We start from the raw sequence: 16,290 nt of genomic DNA, 5'->3' as shown, positions 1-16,290 counted from the left end.
GATTCATAAAATTGTAACTGCAGTTGAAGGCACTCTCACAGGTTGGTTTGTTTTTTTCATCCACCTGAAGATAAAGTTCAAGTTGATTTAAATCTCTTAAGGATATATCAAGCGCTTGTGCTGGAAGCATTTCTTAGTTGTTGAATGCAAACTATCCTTGGACTAAGAGAGCAAACACTCCAAGTGGCCAGGATGTCAGATATTCACAGTGACATGATGGTGGCTAATAAGGTGCTACAGGCAAACGTGCGTCTGTGGCAGCATCCTATGGACTGTACACGGGACACGGAACTACTGTATGTACATACTAATGAGAACTGGTTTATACACACGGCAGCATTTCTAGAGATTTGATATGACCAACACAAATATTAACTCAGTCTATAGAAACACAGCATAAATCAAGAGTACATTATATACATCTGATGGGATTGATGATTCATATACTGATATAAAGCTGCACTGTTGTACCAAATTGGACTAATTGTACATCTTTTCGCATACCATTACCATTGTTCTGCATTTAAGTATGGACATGAGGTATGCGAGAGGAAATTAAACACCTGTCTATAGATGAGTATGTACATATGGTTAAGTTCATGCTCCTTCAATGTATATACAAGATACAATATGAACATATGAACTTCTTTTTCTTTTGGTACTGCATTTGGAAGACAAAGTGCTTCTCAAATTAAAGCGTCCTTGTTTTGCGGTTGCCCGGCTGATATGATGCAGCGTCCTGGGTAGGAAAGGCCAAATGTTGCGCTGGAAGGGAGGGAAGGAACCTGTGACCCTGGGTGACAGAGAGAGGAGATGACAGGGCCCTGAATGCAGCAGCAGTAACAGCAGACGGCGGCTGGAAACACGGCTGGGACCCTGAGGAGGGGATGGCTGCCACTGTTGAGCCAAAGTGGTCATGTTGCAACAGGGGAAGAGCGCAGGCCTGTGGACCTAGTGCTGCCAGTGATGATGCCTTAAGGTTACATAACAGGCAAACACTAATTAGTAACTGGATTTATACAGTACAAACAATTATTCCGGTAAATACACCGACTGTGCTGAGAGTGTGATCTACAGGTAGAATCTGGAGGTAATGACTGGATTTTGGTAGCAGTGTAACGTCCAGTGCTTCAGCTACGTGCAGGTTTTTAATTAAAGACCAATTAACACTTAAAATTATTTTATTTGAGTGTAACACAAACTAGCTGCTTTAGATCAACTGCATGCATGTAGCCATCCACCCCTATCATCTATGACTGTTGTTTATTTTTCATGCATTTGAAAGGTGAATGTCATGACACGCACCTCTGAATCGCCCGTCTGTGTGTTTGTGGCACAACCTGTTGCTGTTATTGGCCTGAGCTTGAGCCAGTCCCATTACTGGCTGCCGGGAAGACGGCGTGGCACTGCTGGGAAGACGGCGTGGCACTGCCAGGTGGCTGCGCTGGCTGACCAAAAGCCCCTGGCCCAGCTCCAGACCCTGAGTAGACACACATGCAGTCAGTGTTCCACCATAGTTAATATTTTTGATGGTATTGTAATTCCACATACTGCTGCCGCGCTCTTTGCCAAGACAGAGTCGCTTCAGAGTTGACCCTGCAAAAAAAAAAAAAAAATGAGATTGAAGACATGAGATTAAAGACTTAATATTTCTCATAAGCTTTGTGAAAGTCCAAAAAACAAGATGCAGTGTGAAATTGCACAGCCATGAAACAAAAATATAACTAGGAAAGCAGCCAGATGCACTTAATCAGCAAAGTCGTGCAATACCTTAGTGCAGTGCTTAAGCCAGTGGCAGACACGTGTTAAGTGGATCGGGGAGTTTAAAGCAGGTTTAGCTGTAATTGCCATGCAGTTTATCGCCGCCTGATGATGCAAGGTGGCTAAAAACTCTGAACTGGGAATTAAAACAAGGCAGCAGCATTAAAAAAAAAAAAAATAGGCCAGATGTTAGATCCATTATATTAAAGTTATCTCTTATTTGCTTTTACCTTGTTATATTCTTTATTCTTGTTATATTGATTCTCATTACTGTTTCTTATTATTTGTTAATGCTTAATGTTCATGATGCTTGATGTGTCAACTTGAACTTCTCTGGTCAAGGGCGACAGAAATGCAGCTGCTGTGGAGAAGTGACATTGACTGGAGATAGAGCTGCAGTCATGACCCAGGAGGTGTTCTTTTATTCTGATATGGAAGAATGTGCTGTGTGCGACCTAAGCTAATCAAATCAGTGAAGACCTACGTATAATCTCACCATTATGATTTACAGTCTTTTGCTTTGTTTGGGACCTGCTATCTTGTGTTTTCCCCTCCCTTAGACACATTTGAATTCTGTGTAACTAGGGACCTCCTAATCTCAATAAAAGAAGGATGGCGGGAGGTGTGCGTCAGAACATGTTGGAGATCTGTAACTGAGCACATCTCTCCGTTCTCCTTGCAAGTAAATTTCTAAACTGTTGTCTTTGCCTCATTTGTTTCTCATGTTTCAGGTCGTTTGAACCTAACACCAGATTATGATATTATCCTTAAATATCATCTCTTGATCCTTTAATTCAGGGGTGGGGAACCTCCGGCCTCCGGGCCGTATACGGGCTACGAGACCATTTCTACCTGCCCGCAACGCAATAAGATTTTTATATTTTATATGTGCACTTATACAGTCGGACCGTTCGCTAAACTCCGCGAGCTGCGAGTAGCAGCGGTAGCGTATTTTTGCCTTTCGTATCCTGAAATTTCTTTCGTAACAAGAGGAAATATTTTCCCGTTTTCTGAGATAAAACAGACGGTTATGTTATGTCCGAGTCAAGGTCAGGGTCAGTGAACACAGCATGTGATGTACGTAGTGGGCTGGACTGATTGACACGGACGAAAAATGCTTAGCGAAACACGCTAAACTCGGCGAGTTGAAAGGACAGATGAGTTTGGATAAAATTAACGCTCTTCGCCGGAGTTTGGAGGCTCAACGAGCAGGTTTCACACGACCATGTACCGACAGAGAGAATGTTACGCGTGCAAGTTTTGTGGTGAGTGAATTAATAGCCACGAAGCTGAAACCTCACGCCGAAGGAGAGTTCGTGAACGTGCCTCGTAGCCGCCGCTGAGGCGCTCGTGCCGCACAAATTAAAATTGTTTCAAAGGGTGAATTTTTTTTCGTGAATAACTATTGAACTAAGACATATATTGTTATGATTCCAGTGACTAACGGTATGTTTTTATGGTCAAGGAATCTAAATATGTAGTCGAAGTATATGTGGGACTAATATTTATGGTGGAAATCACAATATGCCAGGAATTGTTGCGCTTGGCGGAGGTCTGCGCTCTCCGAGTGATTTCTAGTTATTATTATTGTCTTTATCTTTTCCATTTATTTTCTTGATTATCTTGTTGTATTGCAGTTTTTGTAAGTAGAGGCCTCGAACAGGCCCTGACAGGTCTCTTGCCTCAACTCTGCACCTCTTTTTATTGTTTTGTATGACCATGAAAACATATTTTACTTGTCATTTTATTCTATTTTTTTTGGTGATTTTATATGCATGTGTGTTAAATAATTCAAACTCAAATGCAGTAATCATGAGACTTAGTAACAGTGGTTATAGACTTTTTTTTGCATCCCTATGTGTTCATAATAGTATGGCCCTCGGAGGACTTTATAAAAATTGAAATGGCCCTCGATATGAAAAAGGTTCCCCACCCCTGCTTTAATTGTTTTAAGCTTCTGGCAAAGACAGAACAAATGAAGCCAGTGAGCTATTAGACCAGCCTGTAGAGAAGTATAATCAAAGAGGGGGAAAAAAACAAAAAAAAAAAAAAAACACCAGTGTAAGAAAAACAGAAATCTATCATTTCCCTCCCCATTAAAGAAAACAGAACAGCTCTCATTTCATTCTCTGGTGATGTTTGCCATCTACTAGTAGAATGGCTGCTCGGTAGGTATCAGAATCATTATCACTGCTGGCGTACGCCGACCCGTACATGCCTCCGTGTCTACCCGGGGAGTCGGAGCTCTGTAAACTGCTGCTGCGTCCCGAGCGCCGGAGGAAGGCCACCGCCCTTTTCATGAGGTCACTTCCTCTGCGTTCCGTGCGGGTGCGTTTGGATGGCGTGGCTGGAGCCAGCTTCACTGGGCTGCTCTCGGCACCAGAGTCCGAGGAGAGGGAACGGCCGTGCACCGTGATATCCGTGGGGACAGAGGGGGACGTCAGGGTGTGCGACACGGACGCCCGCTTGGCCATGGAGGGAGGAGTATCCAGGTAGAAGTCAGGGGGAGCGGAGTAACGGCTGCAGCGCGTCCTCTGTGTAATGTCATCTTCGGCGCTCACGACTGAGAAACGGCCAATCGTGGAGGAAGTGGCCATGGCTTCTATCTGGACGTGCTCGGTACTGTGACCTCCAGGATGTGGCGTGGAAGCGGCGCTGCTCCAGCTCCTCTGCTTCACATCTCGTCTGTTGGCTACTTCAGGAGGAACGGCGATTATCTGTCGAAGTCAGCGAAGACCAGATCTCAGTAACTGTTCCCGTAACAACATATTCCGTCCTTGAACCTTTCAGCTTTTTTTTGGTACCTTAAATCGACCTCTTGTTCCAGAACAGGAGGCAGAATGAGGCACATGTCTTCTCGACAGGGAAGCTGCAAAAATACAAACACCATCGCATTTAGCGTTTCTAATTTTAATTCCATTCTCTCTGGAATCTGAGGCTAACGAGTGAAAAACAGAGGTAGAGCCATGATTCACAGAATATTTCTGCTGCTTTAAGTTCTGCTAACTCCTTGGATTGACTGCTACTGTTATTGTATTTAGTGAAGGATTAGTGCCCTTGAGCAGGACAACAGCAGGCACACATACTGTGGTCTCACCTGTAATAGTGATGTGGTGTCTTGTCATGGTTATAAACCAGTGTTTCAGCCATTCACTTTCTATGTAGAAGAGTTCATTGTTTCATTTTGATTAAATTAGCTGATAAACCTTTGCTATATCATAAAATATTAATGATCATACCAGCTGTTCTGTCCTGAAGCGTCCCTCCCCCATTGGTCCGGGTGTGCTGTTTCCAGACCCCCCCGTGGCGCTGTCTGGGCCAGGAGGAGACTGGATGTACTCTGTGCCTGAACCGGGCGTCTCTGCAGCACTGCCTGATGGATACATGGGGGCGTATTCCTGGTACAGTAAATTCCTCAGCTTCTCATCCAGCGTTTTTATGGTGCTGTCTACAAAGCTGCCTCGACCCGCTCCGGGATGGGAACGTGGGGCTCCGGCGGTGCGGCGGTGACCGGCTGTGACGCGACTCTCGGCGCCTCCGCGGGGGTCGGAGACGGAGTCTGCTCCGCCCGTCCCGAGGCGAGCAGGTCCGTCACGCTAGCGTTAAGGGTCTGGAGAGAAGACCAGATGTCTGGAAGAAGCTGGTCGTGTTGACCCAGCAACCTACCCTGAGCCTCCAAAGTATGGCGCACTGCGCCCTGATCCGCCGGGTCCATAATGGTTGGCGTGTAATGTTACGAGCGGTTGTACCAGGACCCGAAAGCAGGCAGCACACAGTGGCAGTTCGTCTCCAAAGAAACTTTATTGAAGATCACAGGAGTGTATTTAACTCACAAGAGATGGAGACCACAATAAGTTCTAAATCCAAGCCGGAAAGGCAAACAATCCCGAGCGGGGTCAAAAAGCAGTCCGAGAAAAAAAAGAATCCAAACGACTGTCCAAAAATCGAGTTCCAAATAAGCCACACAGGAATAAGTCGCTACAAGAATCCGGGAAGGTGTAGTCGGGGTTTTTAGAATCAGCCAAAACACGCCAACGCTGGCAAGCCGTGAGAACAATCCATAAATAGGTGGCTTGATCACCGATAGTCTGCAGGTGCGCCAGTCCCTGGCGCCAGCTGCGGCTGGGACGTGGCTCCACCGCGCCCCCTGCAGGGGAAAAAACACAATAGAGTTCCCAGAAGCTGGGAACCTGACAGTAGGGTTCTTATCACTGCCTTTTTACAGCCCTGCAGATGGATGGCTGGAACTCTATTTACTAAAGGAAATTACATTTCTAATCTGTGAAGGAAACAGAGGCCACTGAACGGCAGCTGGGGGACGTGACAGCCTCGGCTTATCCAAAGAGCACGTCTGGCTTTACCTGTGAACAAGTGACATCCTGGCTGCCATCTTTAAAAACCTCCGAGCTGCAGGCCGACATGCACAGAATGAGGAAAATCCACCAAACGAACCATCCCATCAGGTGCATTTTCTTCCCAGTGGCTGCGGTCTGGTGGGACTCTGGCCTCCAGTGATGGACACAACACGTCAAAGCGGACGTGGACGAAGCTCCTGCTTCACTTTTACATATGACCTGGGGGGGGGAGACGATGAAAGCTCTCCATAGTGTCCAAAAAGCTCCAATTCAACAAGTCTGGCAGAATTCTTTTTCAAAAGAATATATATCTACCTAAAAGTTTGACATAAAAATAAGCATAAAGAGAAGAAAGAAAACAAGCGGAAATTGTTGCATCTGACAAATTGAGCTTCTCTTTCTTAATGAATCCACTTTTTTCTGTCTTACAAGCTGAGACTTGGAGCTTCCTGGATGTTAGTGACGGCTCACACACTCTTATAGTGGCTTTTGACATAATAATGAGTGTTTATGTCAGTCCTGAGTATTACCGTATTGGCCCGAATATAAGACGACCCTGATTATAAGACGACCCCCTCTTTTTCAAGACTCAAGTTTGAAAAAAGACTTTTTGAACACCAAATTTAATTTTTATACAGAAAATAATTACAGTACATTTGAAACAAATGATTATATCTTCGACCCACTTTTCTCCAGATTGTCGCTACATTTCTCTATTTTCTGTTATCTCTTCTCTTATTTTCTTCTCTTTTCTTTCTTACCGCTATTTTTTACTTTTCTTCTTCGTGCTACCGCTATTTTTATTTTTCTTCTTCGTAACAGGGGTTCGCTTTGGCCTGGGACGTTTAGTTCAGCATTCGCTTCAAATATATCTGGCGCCATCTAGCGTTGTGAATGGGTATAATGTCTAGACCGCGAATGTAAGACGACCCCCACTTTTTCAGTCTTCTTTCAACGCAAAAAACACCGTCTTATATTCGGGCCAATACGGTAGTAAACTAAAAATGGCACTTACCTTGTATCGTATTCCATTGTAACGAATCCACAGTGTGTTGTTTGTGTTGTCTTTCTGGAGATTCTTGGAAGATTTATCTGCCTGTTTGGCAGATAAACTGGCTGACTGAGGCAGTTATAATCCTTTCTTGATGATTTAATTTATAACAAGAAACAAGATCTGACATATCAATACTGTTTATTGGTTTGTGATCACACAGAGTAATTTCCATGATGTTTCATGTTTTTAAGTTAAAGCTCTGCGACAGTGAGCTGGTGCAGCGGCTTCCGCAGGGCGTCCTCAACAGACGTGAACCAGCAGTCGATCACTTGGGGAGAGGTTAGGCTGTAATCCAGAACTGTCATCCTACAGAAAGCAATAGGAATCAGTAAATAATCAGTTTAGCATTTAAGCAGTCGCATTTGACAAACGCACCTGGTAGCTTCGATCTCCTGGTTGTCGATCTTGAGCTTTTTTGGAAGCTGCTGCAGCTCCTCGTAATCCACAGGCTGCAGAGCTGAGAACACAAGCAGCGTTACAGGAGGCACCAACACGATCTCATTAAAGAATAAAGAAGTAAAAAGCTTTTCTATCCACTTACCTAAAATTCCCGTCACACTGCTGTCTGAAGGCCTCCGTCTCAAAACTGGCCAGAGGAATTCTTTACCCTCAAGCAGGTGGATCAGGATGACAATGCGGACGTCTCCGATCATAATGTCCACTTCCTTGTCCCTCCTGATCACCGTGGCACTAGAAGGAGATTCACATCACCGTGTGGAGATAATGTTAGAGGCAGCTTATAAAGTTGTCAAACGGGATAACAGAAGTCAAGTTGCCAGTTTGATCCTCTTTGCTTTGGTGACCTGGAGGATTGAGAACTTCCACCAACACCAGACTAAGAGTAGGTAGAATCTATGCGCCTGTTAGTCAGTGATGACATCGAGGCTTCCCTTCAGAGTAAATGTGCTTCCAATAATAATGAGCAACACCTTCCAACAGTGAAGCTTTCCTCTCCGGTGTGCCGAGTTTCCGTTTCCCCCTCCCGCACCATGATTTGTCTGCTCTCCACCTCGATGTGGAGGTCCCCCTTGAGGTGGATGACAATTGTGCTGAATCCTTTGTGAGCTTCTGAGTTCAGCTCCCCGTTTATAGACAGCTCTGGCGAGGGAGAACAAACAAACACATCTATTTATTCCTTCAGAATCCCGGGCCATCACTTCCACGATGACGGAAAGAAAGAAAACGGAAGGGTCAAAGATCCGATTGAAAAACCGAGGCAGTACCCACCGATGTTGGGATAGTGCAGCAGCTTCAGGCGACTGACGGGAATATCGAAGCAGAGAGGAACAAAGCCGTCTGTGGGATTCCATATGAACCTGTGCATGGCAGGAGCTGCAGCGACACACAACAGCGCAGACGTGCACGTCTGTGATGTAGCATCACGGATGCTCGACTATCTGGGATGTTATTTTTACTAATGCATTAAATATTTCCATCATTTTAGACGCGCTCTGTTGTAGCTCTCGACTCCCTCGCACAAATATGACTAACGCTACGCAAATAAAATACTGTATTTTTACGTGTTTGTCATGTTTTTGTTTTATTTATTTTTTTACTTTTTGTAACTGTAGTCTATAGATAACACATACATTTTTTTTTTTAAAAAGAATTTATATCAGCTATAAAAAGAACCCCAAAATTCCCCTACCTGGAGTTGTTGTGGGCACTGTTGTGGGCACTGCTGAGTGGAATGTGGGCAGGCCAACAGGTAGATCGTAGTCATCAACATCCATATCTATTCAATCGTTTTGAGTAATAAACAATGCAGTTTAGATGAAAATATGTATGTTGAAAATGTGTGACACTACAGTTTAAAATCATGTTTTTAATTAACTTTGTATAAATGAGATGTTTGCAAAGGTAGAACAAACAAACAAACGAAAAAAGAAGCACCCAATGTGATTTAATGTTACTCATAGAATATGTAGAGAAAAGAAGAGCCTGGGATACCTGCAAAATCCACAGTATGGTGTATATCATAACTGTCGATCCGTCCATCTACAACATAGAAGGTCAGATTTGTGTTCATTGTAATTTTTGTCTTCATCTGACTCACACCTGCATCCAGAAGCAGTTCCCTTTTTTTGTCTTGACATTATTAGACCAATGTATGCAATTAAATACATTTCTGTATATTGTATATGTTGATTTCAGAAGGAAATAACTGTTTCTGAATGGTCACTTTTGGTCTACTAATATTCACCCAGGAAATTAAACCACAAAGCCAATTCCACGAGTTAATCAAGCGTGGAAATGAACAGGTAAAAATTATCCCACATTTGTGTTGCACAGACAGATGAATCATTGAGTTTAGCATCATACCTGGAGGAGGGGGGGATGGATAATGTCTGATCACTGAAAAGAAAAAGACAAGATCAGTCAGTAGGAATAAAGGTGCCTCGTCTGCTCAGCTATTTGAAGACACCCTAGTTTTTACTTCTATTTGGATAAGACTTTCAGAAGAATGTAATTACATTCAGTGGGGAAATCATAAACTATACGACTATATGTGTATATAATCTATTTTTTTTTAATACTATCTACTTAGAGGAATTTTACGGCCTCCAAAACCAGAGTGAGGACTCACTAAACAGGATGAGACAGTTAGACCAGCAAGCTTCTCCTGGTGCTTGTTTCTCATGGCTGAGCAATCAGATCTGAATGTTTTCAAAGGTTGCCAGATTTAAGTAGCGCTGGTCAACAACAAACGCATCACACCTCTGCTGCTTTTGTGTCAGCAACAGCGCCCCCTGCTGCTGGCTATATCCCCGTGGATTCTAACCTGACAAAACCTCTTTCAAATATAACTGCAAAATCTTGCCTGAGGGATCCAATAGTGTCTGAAAACCAGGGAAAACTGAAATAAAAAATAATCTTAATCGGACCAGTTAACATCAGAAAAAAGCCACCAGTTGAAACCATCTCAGTCGGATTGCTTATATACTGTTGTAAGCAGCTCTTCCAAGCCTTTAGTGTGCGTGCGGACGTGCATAGGTTCTATGTCCCCTAAATGTGTCCGTGTGTGTTTACATATATGTTCAACTTGTTTCATAACTGACAGACATACAGACAGGCCGACAGACTGAGAAATTGATTAGTTTATGTGTCCATAGAATAATAGTACCTGAATAATGATGATGTACTCCACCCCCAAATCCAGCACCAGCAGGAATTACTATTATTAAAAACAGGAATAGTTTTTAGTAGTTTTCATTCGTACTTGTATAAGAATGAGCAGGGAATAATTCTTTTCATTAAAATAAATAAATCACGGATTTTATTAGAACTTTGTGTGTGTGTGTGTGTGTGTGTGTGTGTGTGTGTGTGCGCGCGCGCGTCCATGCGTGCGTGCGTGCGAGTGTTCTATCGCTCAGGCCGTGTGCAGATTTTAAAATCCTAATAACAAAGTAGGGTACAAATGCTACAAAAGGGGTATTTATCCAAGCACCTGGGTGACGGAGCCCTACATTCCTAGACTTCCAGATGTATATATTCCAGGTTATATATTTCTGAATGTCAAAATTTTGTGTGTGTGTGTTATATGTAGAATATATAGGCACAAATAAATAAAATTGAGGCAGACATAGATAGATAGATAGATAGATAGATAGATAGATAGATAGATAGATAGATAGATAGATAGATATCATACCTGGATGATGTGCTAATCCAGGAAATCCAGGAATTGCTGTTATTAAAAACAGGAATAGTTTTAGTAGTTTTCATTTGTATTAATATAAGAATGAGCAGGGGATAATTCCTGAGATGGTGAAAACTAGGTTTTCATTTAATTTTCATTTCATTGTCCTGAGGTTATATATTTCTGAATGTCAAAATTTTGTGTAAGAACCCTCTCAGTCAGACCATCACAATGATTGTACTGAAGGACGCCACAGAGGCGCTAACCATGGCAGGCAACAGCTAGAGGCCAGGAGCTACCACACCATCAACAAGGAATATGAAATAATTCCACAATGATTAATCTGATGGGGCGGTTTAATCATCTGACAGCCTTAATTATTAGGTTTCATTGCCAAAACAGTCCTACCTGCATGACCAGGTATTCCACGGTCAAAACCAGGTCCTGAAATTAAAAAGACCCTTAAGACCAAACACAGGCAGACACACACGCACACACACGCGCGCGCACACACACACACACACACACACAGACATATACACAGAAATATTGAAAGTATTCTAATTACACTTGTAGTTTCTTGGTTACAAATAACTAGTTTATATGTTGCCACAATAACATCCATGCCTGAAGGACGCCATCTTAACCTGTGACCAGACGTAGAAAATTAAAGCTGGTCAGGAATAACTCCCTGTTTGTTTGCATGTAAATATAATATTTTACCTTCTTTTGGTTTGTCCAGCACATCTGCGTCCTCTCCCTGTGGCTTGGTGACCACCATGGATGTGAGCGGGGTCACAAAGCCGTACCGTAGTGACAGTTTCAGGGCCTCATTCTTTGCGTCTTCCTTCTCAGAGCCAGACAGTTGCAGCCTATGTCACACGTGTTTGCATGAAAACACACGCTACCGTTAATCTCACTGCACTTTGGCGCTCACACAATTCAACTGAGGAGGAAGTTGCTAAGCTTTGAACTTGTTTGCCACTCACTCTCTCTCCAGGAGCTGTTTCACGGTGAGATGGGCCCAGATTCGCTGCATTTGGCTGTCAGACGCCGTGTCGCCCGTCTCCACGGTGACATTTGTGTCAGCAAACACCACTCTTCTGTTGTTCTGCCGTAGCACACAGTTCTGTGAGCCTACAACACGTTAACAAGATCCCAGCTGATAAGCACCATTGACACGTCCTCACTGAAATAGCCAAAACTTGCAGTGTGAAGGTCTCCACGCCGTTGTCAGAGATCTCTCCCGCCACCACAATCTCAGATCCTTGGTAGTACTGGCTGAAGTTTGTCTTTGTCAGATTGCTGCCGCCAATATAAACCATTGTCACATCTGTCAGCAGAGGAGTGGCCACCTCGTTGTAGAAATCCTGTTGCCAAATGAAATGGATGCAGTGTGTTTATCTCACGTCCCCACAAAGATCAACTTTAACCAGTCCATCAAGTCCGCATTGGGAGGAAGCGATTTAGGACACCTTCAGCTGTAAATCAGCGTCAGAGTCTTCATAAATCCTCCGCGCCACACCGTTGTTTTGCAGCGACATTTTTTCGAGGAACTCGAAATCGACGTCGAAGCCAAAGCCCAGACAGTAAAGTGGGAATTTGTCCGCGATGGCTTTCCTTACGTTTGACTGGATCCGTTCAAGGTTCGTTTCACCTGCAAAGACAAAATTGTGCTTCTTTTTTCTCTTTTAAGGAAACGGCAAAGTTACTTTGTGTCTTTAGTGGTATTAAATTCAGGGCAGCCGGGATACCAACTGGTTTGAGTGAAAGGGATTTTAATGGTGTGCTGTAAAGCCTTTAAACCTGAAGGAACACGATGATGATAAAGTAAAGTGAAGGTCTTGTTTGTGTAACCATGTTGGTGTTTTGGAACCTGTTGTTGGATCTCCATCGGTGAGAAGAATGAGGATGGAGGCTGAGCCCTGTCTGGGATGTGCATTCAACATATCTGCTCCCTTCAGAACGGCTGCATTGATGTCAGTGGCTGGAATGAGCAAAGGAGGGGAGAGGTGGGGGGGAGAAGCCACTGTTGATGTTTTGCAGCTTTCAAAAACTCCTAAAAGTGGGAATATACCAGAGCCCTCACCTCCGTTGTCTTTAATATTACGTGCAAATGTTCTGGCACTTTCCAGGTTGGCTTGGTTGGCCTGGACAAGCTCACGTTTCCACTGAAATATTCGGCTATCGAAAGTGATGACGCCAAAGAAGTCGTCTTCTGCCAGGTCGTTCAGGATGCGGACTAATGCGACGCGAGTCTGGACGGGAGGAGGATGCGTCGGTTATTTAATTCAAGAAAGAAGCCTTAAATTGATGCGAATGACTGAAAGGCTGCGGGAAAAGCGGCAGCAAAGGAGCGTCCCACCTGTTCAATTTTCCTGCCGTGCATGGAGCCACTTTGATCGATGATGAAGACAACATTCTTCGGTATGCGCGGGAGATTGGATGGAGCAAAGTGATGAACGAAGAACTTGCCCGATCTCTGGGGGGAGGGGCAAGAAAAAGTTGAGCGTGCACTTGGACAAATATATGTATTTGATATTTGGGCTGGACAGGAACTGTCAGTGCACCTTGATGTCTCCGAGAGACGTGTCCCTTTTGACATCGTACACAATGACCAGGTCTCCGTTCATCCCGTTGTCATCACAGCTGTCACATAATTTCTGCTGGTCCACTGTTGGGTAGAAATACAGCCACACCTGAAACACACGCAGGAAAGAATGGCGGTCTTATTGGCGGAGCTCTGATTTTGCAGGGCTGCCTTTTCTACCTGTTTCTCTGTTTTTGTTGACGTGACGGCTGTCGCCAGGTCTTTGGTGTTTAGACCTCCTTTAACCAGCCAGGAAGTGATGCCAGCGTCCTCCTTAACATGCACATCCACCTGGAGTTTGGAATTACAAGAAAGTGAGACGCTCCGACCCGTCTTCCCCTGGTTGGTTTATGCGACGGACGCACCTTGAAGTCTTTGACGGGCTGCATGGGCCTGGCGTGGATTTGCAACTCGTACAGGCCGAGCCTCCTTTTCAGCAGTTCCTCGTACGTGAGTTCAAAGGTGACTTTTTTGTGAGCAGCCACAGTCACAGAGGTCTTGAACTGTTCAAGAGTCCTCCCCACTGAACTACAAAGAGGGGCAATGTGGATATTCTTAAGTTTCTCCACTACAAACATCTTAAAATCTTCATCTTAAAAGAAAAGCCATGACGGAACTGATGTACCTGATGATCCCTGCACTTTGACCCTGGGATACAGCTCCAGAGTATTGCCGCTGCGCTGTTTCCTTCTCCTTCATGATGCCATCGTACTCCTGACCATCTATAACCCTAAAATTAAAAAAATCTATATTAATATTGATAATTCCAAGATCATCTAGATGATTTATTTCAGAAATTCCCCAGCATTGTAGTAACTGGGCAGCTTTGCCTTTACGTACATTTTAAATTTAGTGATGAAGGCGTTTTTGGGAATGCGGACATGGAACTCTATTTCCTTTGACTCCTCCATGCGATTTGCCACGCGGCTCCTGATGACGGTGACGGCATAGCGACTGGTCACGGTGGAGTTGATGTGGTAGCTGTAAATGTCCCAGTTATCCTAAAAATAGGAGGGATGCTTGAAAACGCTCCCGGTTGCTTGGCTGACACCGAGGTGAGCAAAGATCAGATGATGGTGGGTGGCATCACAGGGTTCTCATTGGTGTAACTGCAGATACACCTCATTCTGTTTTTTTCCCTCCTTTTCCAATGAACCACATGATAACAAAGTGATTGCACAATCTTGTTTACAGATCATGACCGATTAGTTTGATCATTAGCAGCATCTTAGAGCTCAGATCCTCCAAACACATAAAAAAAGGAAAAGCTGGAGACTCATCTGAGCCTCATGTGAATGTATTTTGAATGAGTGCTCAGATAAGACTCCACGTACCGGTATTTATGACCGCTAAAGAAATCAGACCTAGAGCAAATGTTGGGCTTAAGTGTAGAAAAGAAATGCAAACCTAAATCAATGGAAACAGTAAAGTGCGCCCACACTTTGATTAATGCGTTCATTCTGATGGACAGTGAAGAAAAATCAAGCAAAATTCTCAGATGAAGCAATGAGAGAAACATTTCATGCAGTGCGGCGCCCTTCTTCTCACCTTGATCGGTAGCGCTGCGACCACCGCCAGCAGCAGCCCAAAGAAGCTGAGTCGCACTGCTGCTCTCGCCATGACAGCCTCCCAGAATAAAAGTGCAACTCAGGTGAGTGGACTCTTTTAAAGTCGGGAGGACAACATCGTGCAAACAGACCGGGGGGGTCGGGGGGATAGTTGGGGGCAAACTCCTCTTGTGGCAAAAGGCCGCCACACCCACGCGTGTGCACACCCGTTTTGTTGAGAATTGCAGACATGAGGAAAAAAATAAAGCAGTCACTCTATCAGAGGTTTGGATAAAGTTTGGCTGCTTACGTGAGCTGTGCTGTTTACACTACGGATCCAGATAAGCCACACTACAGGACTTTGTTACTCTCTTTGAAAGAAAGAAATCCTCTTTTTCTCTTTTTAAAGCAACATTAACAATGTCCCATTAACAATGTGATGGCCCTGGCCAACATTAGGGCACGGTGGTTTCTCCTTGTGTGTGGTTGGGTGTTCTGGCTGTGTTTCAGCAGGTTTGGCTCCCTCTGCTGAAGGTGCTGGGCGTGGAGATGGTGTGGCTCCCTGATTGGCCTGCACCTCAAGGAAGGGCTTAAAAGAGGCTCTGAACTTCCTGCTCGTGCTCTCCCTGGGTTGCAGCCGTGACCTGCCACATGGCCTTTTTCTTTTTTGTTTTTTAACTAGAATAAAACCTCTCTGAAAATGCAAGGTGCTGCTTGGATTTCCCCTTTTCTTATTTACTTGTTGTGATCCTCATGAGCTGATCATAACAAATGGGGGCTCGTCTGGGATCCAAATGTTTGGTTAACAAATGTTTGGTTAACAAATGGGGACTCCTCGTATCTTGCTGGTTTGTTTGGTTGCTTTTTTTTGTTGTTGAGGCAGTTCTGCAGTCTCTAATCTAGTTATTGCTTCAAGATTAAGACTGGTTAGTTTAATTAAAGGATGCATGTGCTCGTACAGGTGTACCTGTAGAGGAACTGCTTGGACAATATAACTGTTACTGGAGCATATCAGTCATTCGTTCCCCAGTTAGGCGGTAGCAGCAGTCCTTACAAGGAGGATTGTTGAGTTTGTTGTTTTCAGGTTTTTTTTATTTTTGGATGTTGTCCGTGCGGCCTAAAGCAGTTGTCTTGGGGGTGCCTTCCGTAGCTTTGCCTGAAGAGTGTGTCTTCCCCATGGCAAGCGGGCTTTAGGTGCGTAAATACCCACTGTTACCGGCGCCAGAGCTAGGGGTCTCTGGTCCGGCAGCATGAGCCACTCAGGCGGCGGGCGCTGAGCGGCTGAGCTACGGTATAACTACCTGTGGATCCAAACACACGACACGAGAGTTGTCAGCTCACGC

At 44.4% G+C, this 16,290-nt stretch overlaps 2 protein-coding genes across 5 annotated transcripts; both read right to left on the bottom strand.

Annotated features, from left to right (window-relative positions):
* Positions 1–3,645: 3,645 nt before the first annotated feature.
* On the bottom strand, positions 3,646–5,572 carry LOC115247005 (serine/threonine-protein kinase WNK2-like). The gene is made up of 4 exons (XM_029827373.1): positions 5,001–5,572; positions 4,859–4,918; positions 4,566–4,630; positions 3,646–4,478 (listed from the first exon to the last, which is right to left on the bottom strand). Exons 2-4 carry the CDS (start codon positions 4,884–4,886, stop codon positions 3,879–3,881), a joined length of 693 nt encoding a protein of 230 aa, XP_029683233.1. The 5' UTR covers positions 4,887–4,918; positions 5,001–5,572; the 3' UTR covers positions 3,646–3,878.
* A 1,719-nt stretch (positions 5,573–7,291) lies between these two features.
* On the bottom strand, positions 7,292–15,103 carry LOC105419836 (inter-alpha-trypsin inhibitor heavy chain H3-like). Of its 4 annotated transcripts, XM_029827358.1 has the most exons (24): positions 14,949–15,103; positions 14,241–14,401; positions 14,026–14,130; positions 13,766–13,928; positions 13,581–13,691; positions 13,381–13,509; positions 13,176–13,292; positions 12,900–13,068; positions 12,687–12,797; positions 12,286–12,467; positions 12,001–12,180; positions 11,800–11,921; positions 11,534–11,682; positions 11,219–11,254; positions 10,823–10,858; positions 10,295–10,345; positions 9,493–9,525; positions 9,121–9,168; positions 8,819–8,905; positions 8,398–8,502; positions 8,100–8,295; positions 7,712–7,860; positions 7,546–7,627; positions 7,292–7,476 (listed from the first exon to the last, which is right to left on the bottom strand). In XM_029827358.1, the coding sequence occupies exons 1-24, from the start codon at positions 15,018–15,020 to the stop codon at positions 7,362–7,364; spliced, it is 2,709 nt and encodes a 902-aa protein (XP_029683218.1). In that variant the 5' UTR covers positions 15,021–15,103; the 3' UTR covers positions 7,292–7,361. The 4 variants fall into 4 exon arrangements, with proteins under 4 accessions (XP_029683218.1, XP_029683219.1, XP_029683220.1 ...); XM_029827359.1 differs by lacking the exon at positions 9,121–9,168; XM_029827360.1 differs by lacking the exon at positions 10,295–10,345.
* Positions 15,104–16,290: the final 1,187 nt, after the last annotated feature.

Source organism: Takifugu rubripes, chromosome 19 (assembly GCF_901000725.2).
Source record: "Takifugu rubripes chromosome 19, fTakRub1.2, whole genome shotgun sequence".
NCBI lineage: Eukaryota > Metazoa > Chordata > Actinopteri > Tetraodontiformes > Tetraodontidae > Takifugu > Takifugu rubripes.
This window is presented reverse-complemented; position numbering and strand designations above follow the sequence as displayed.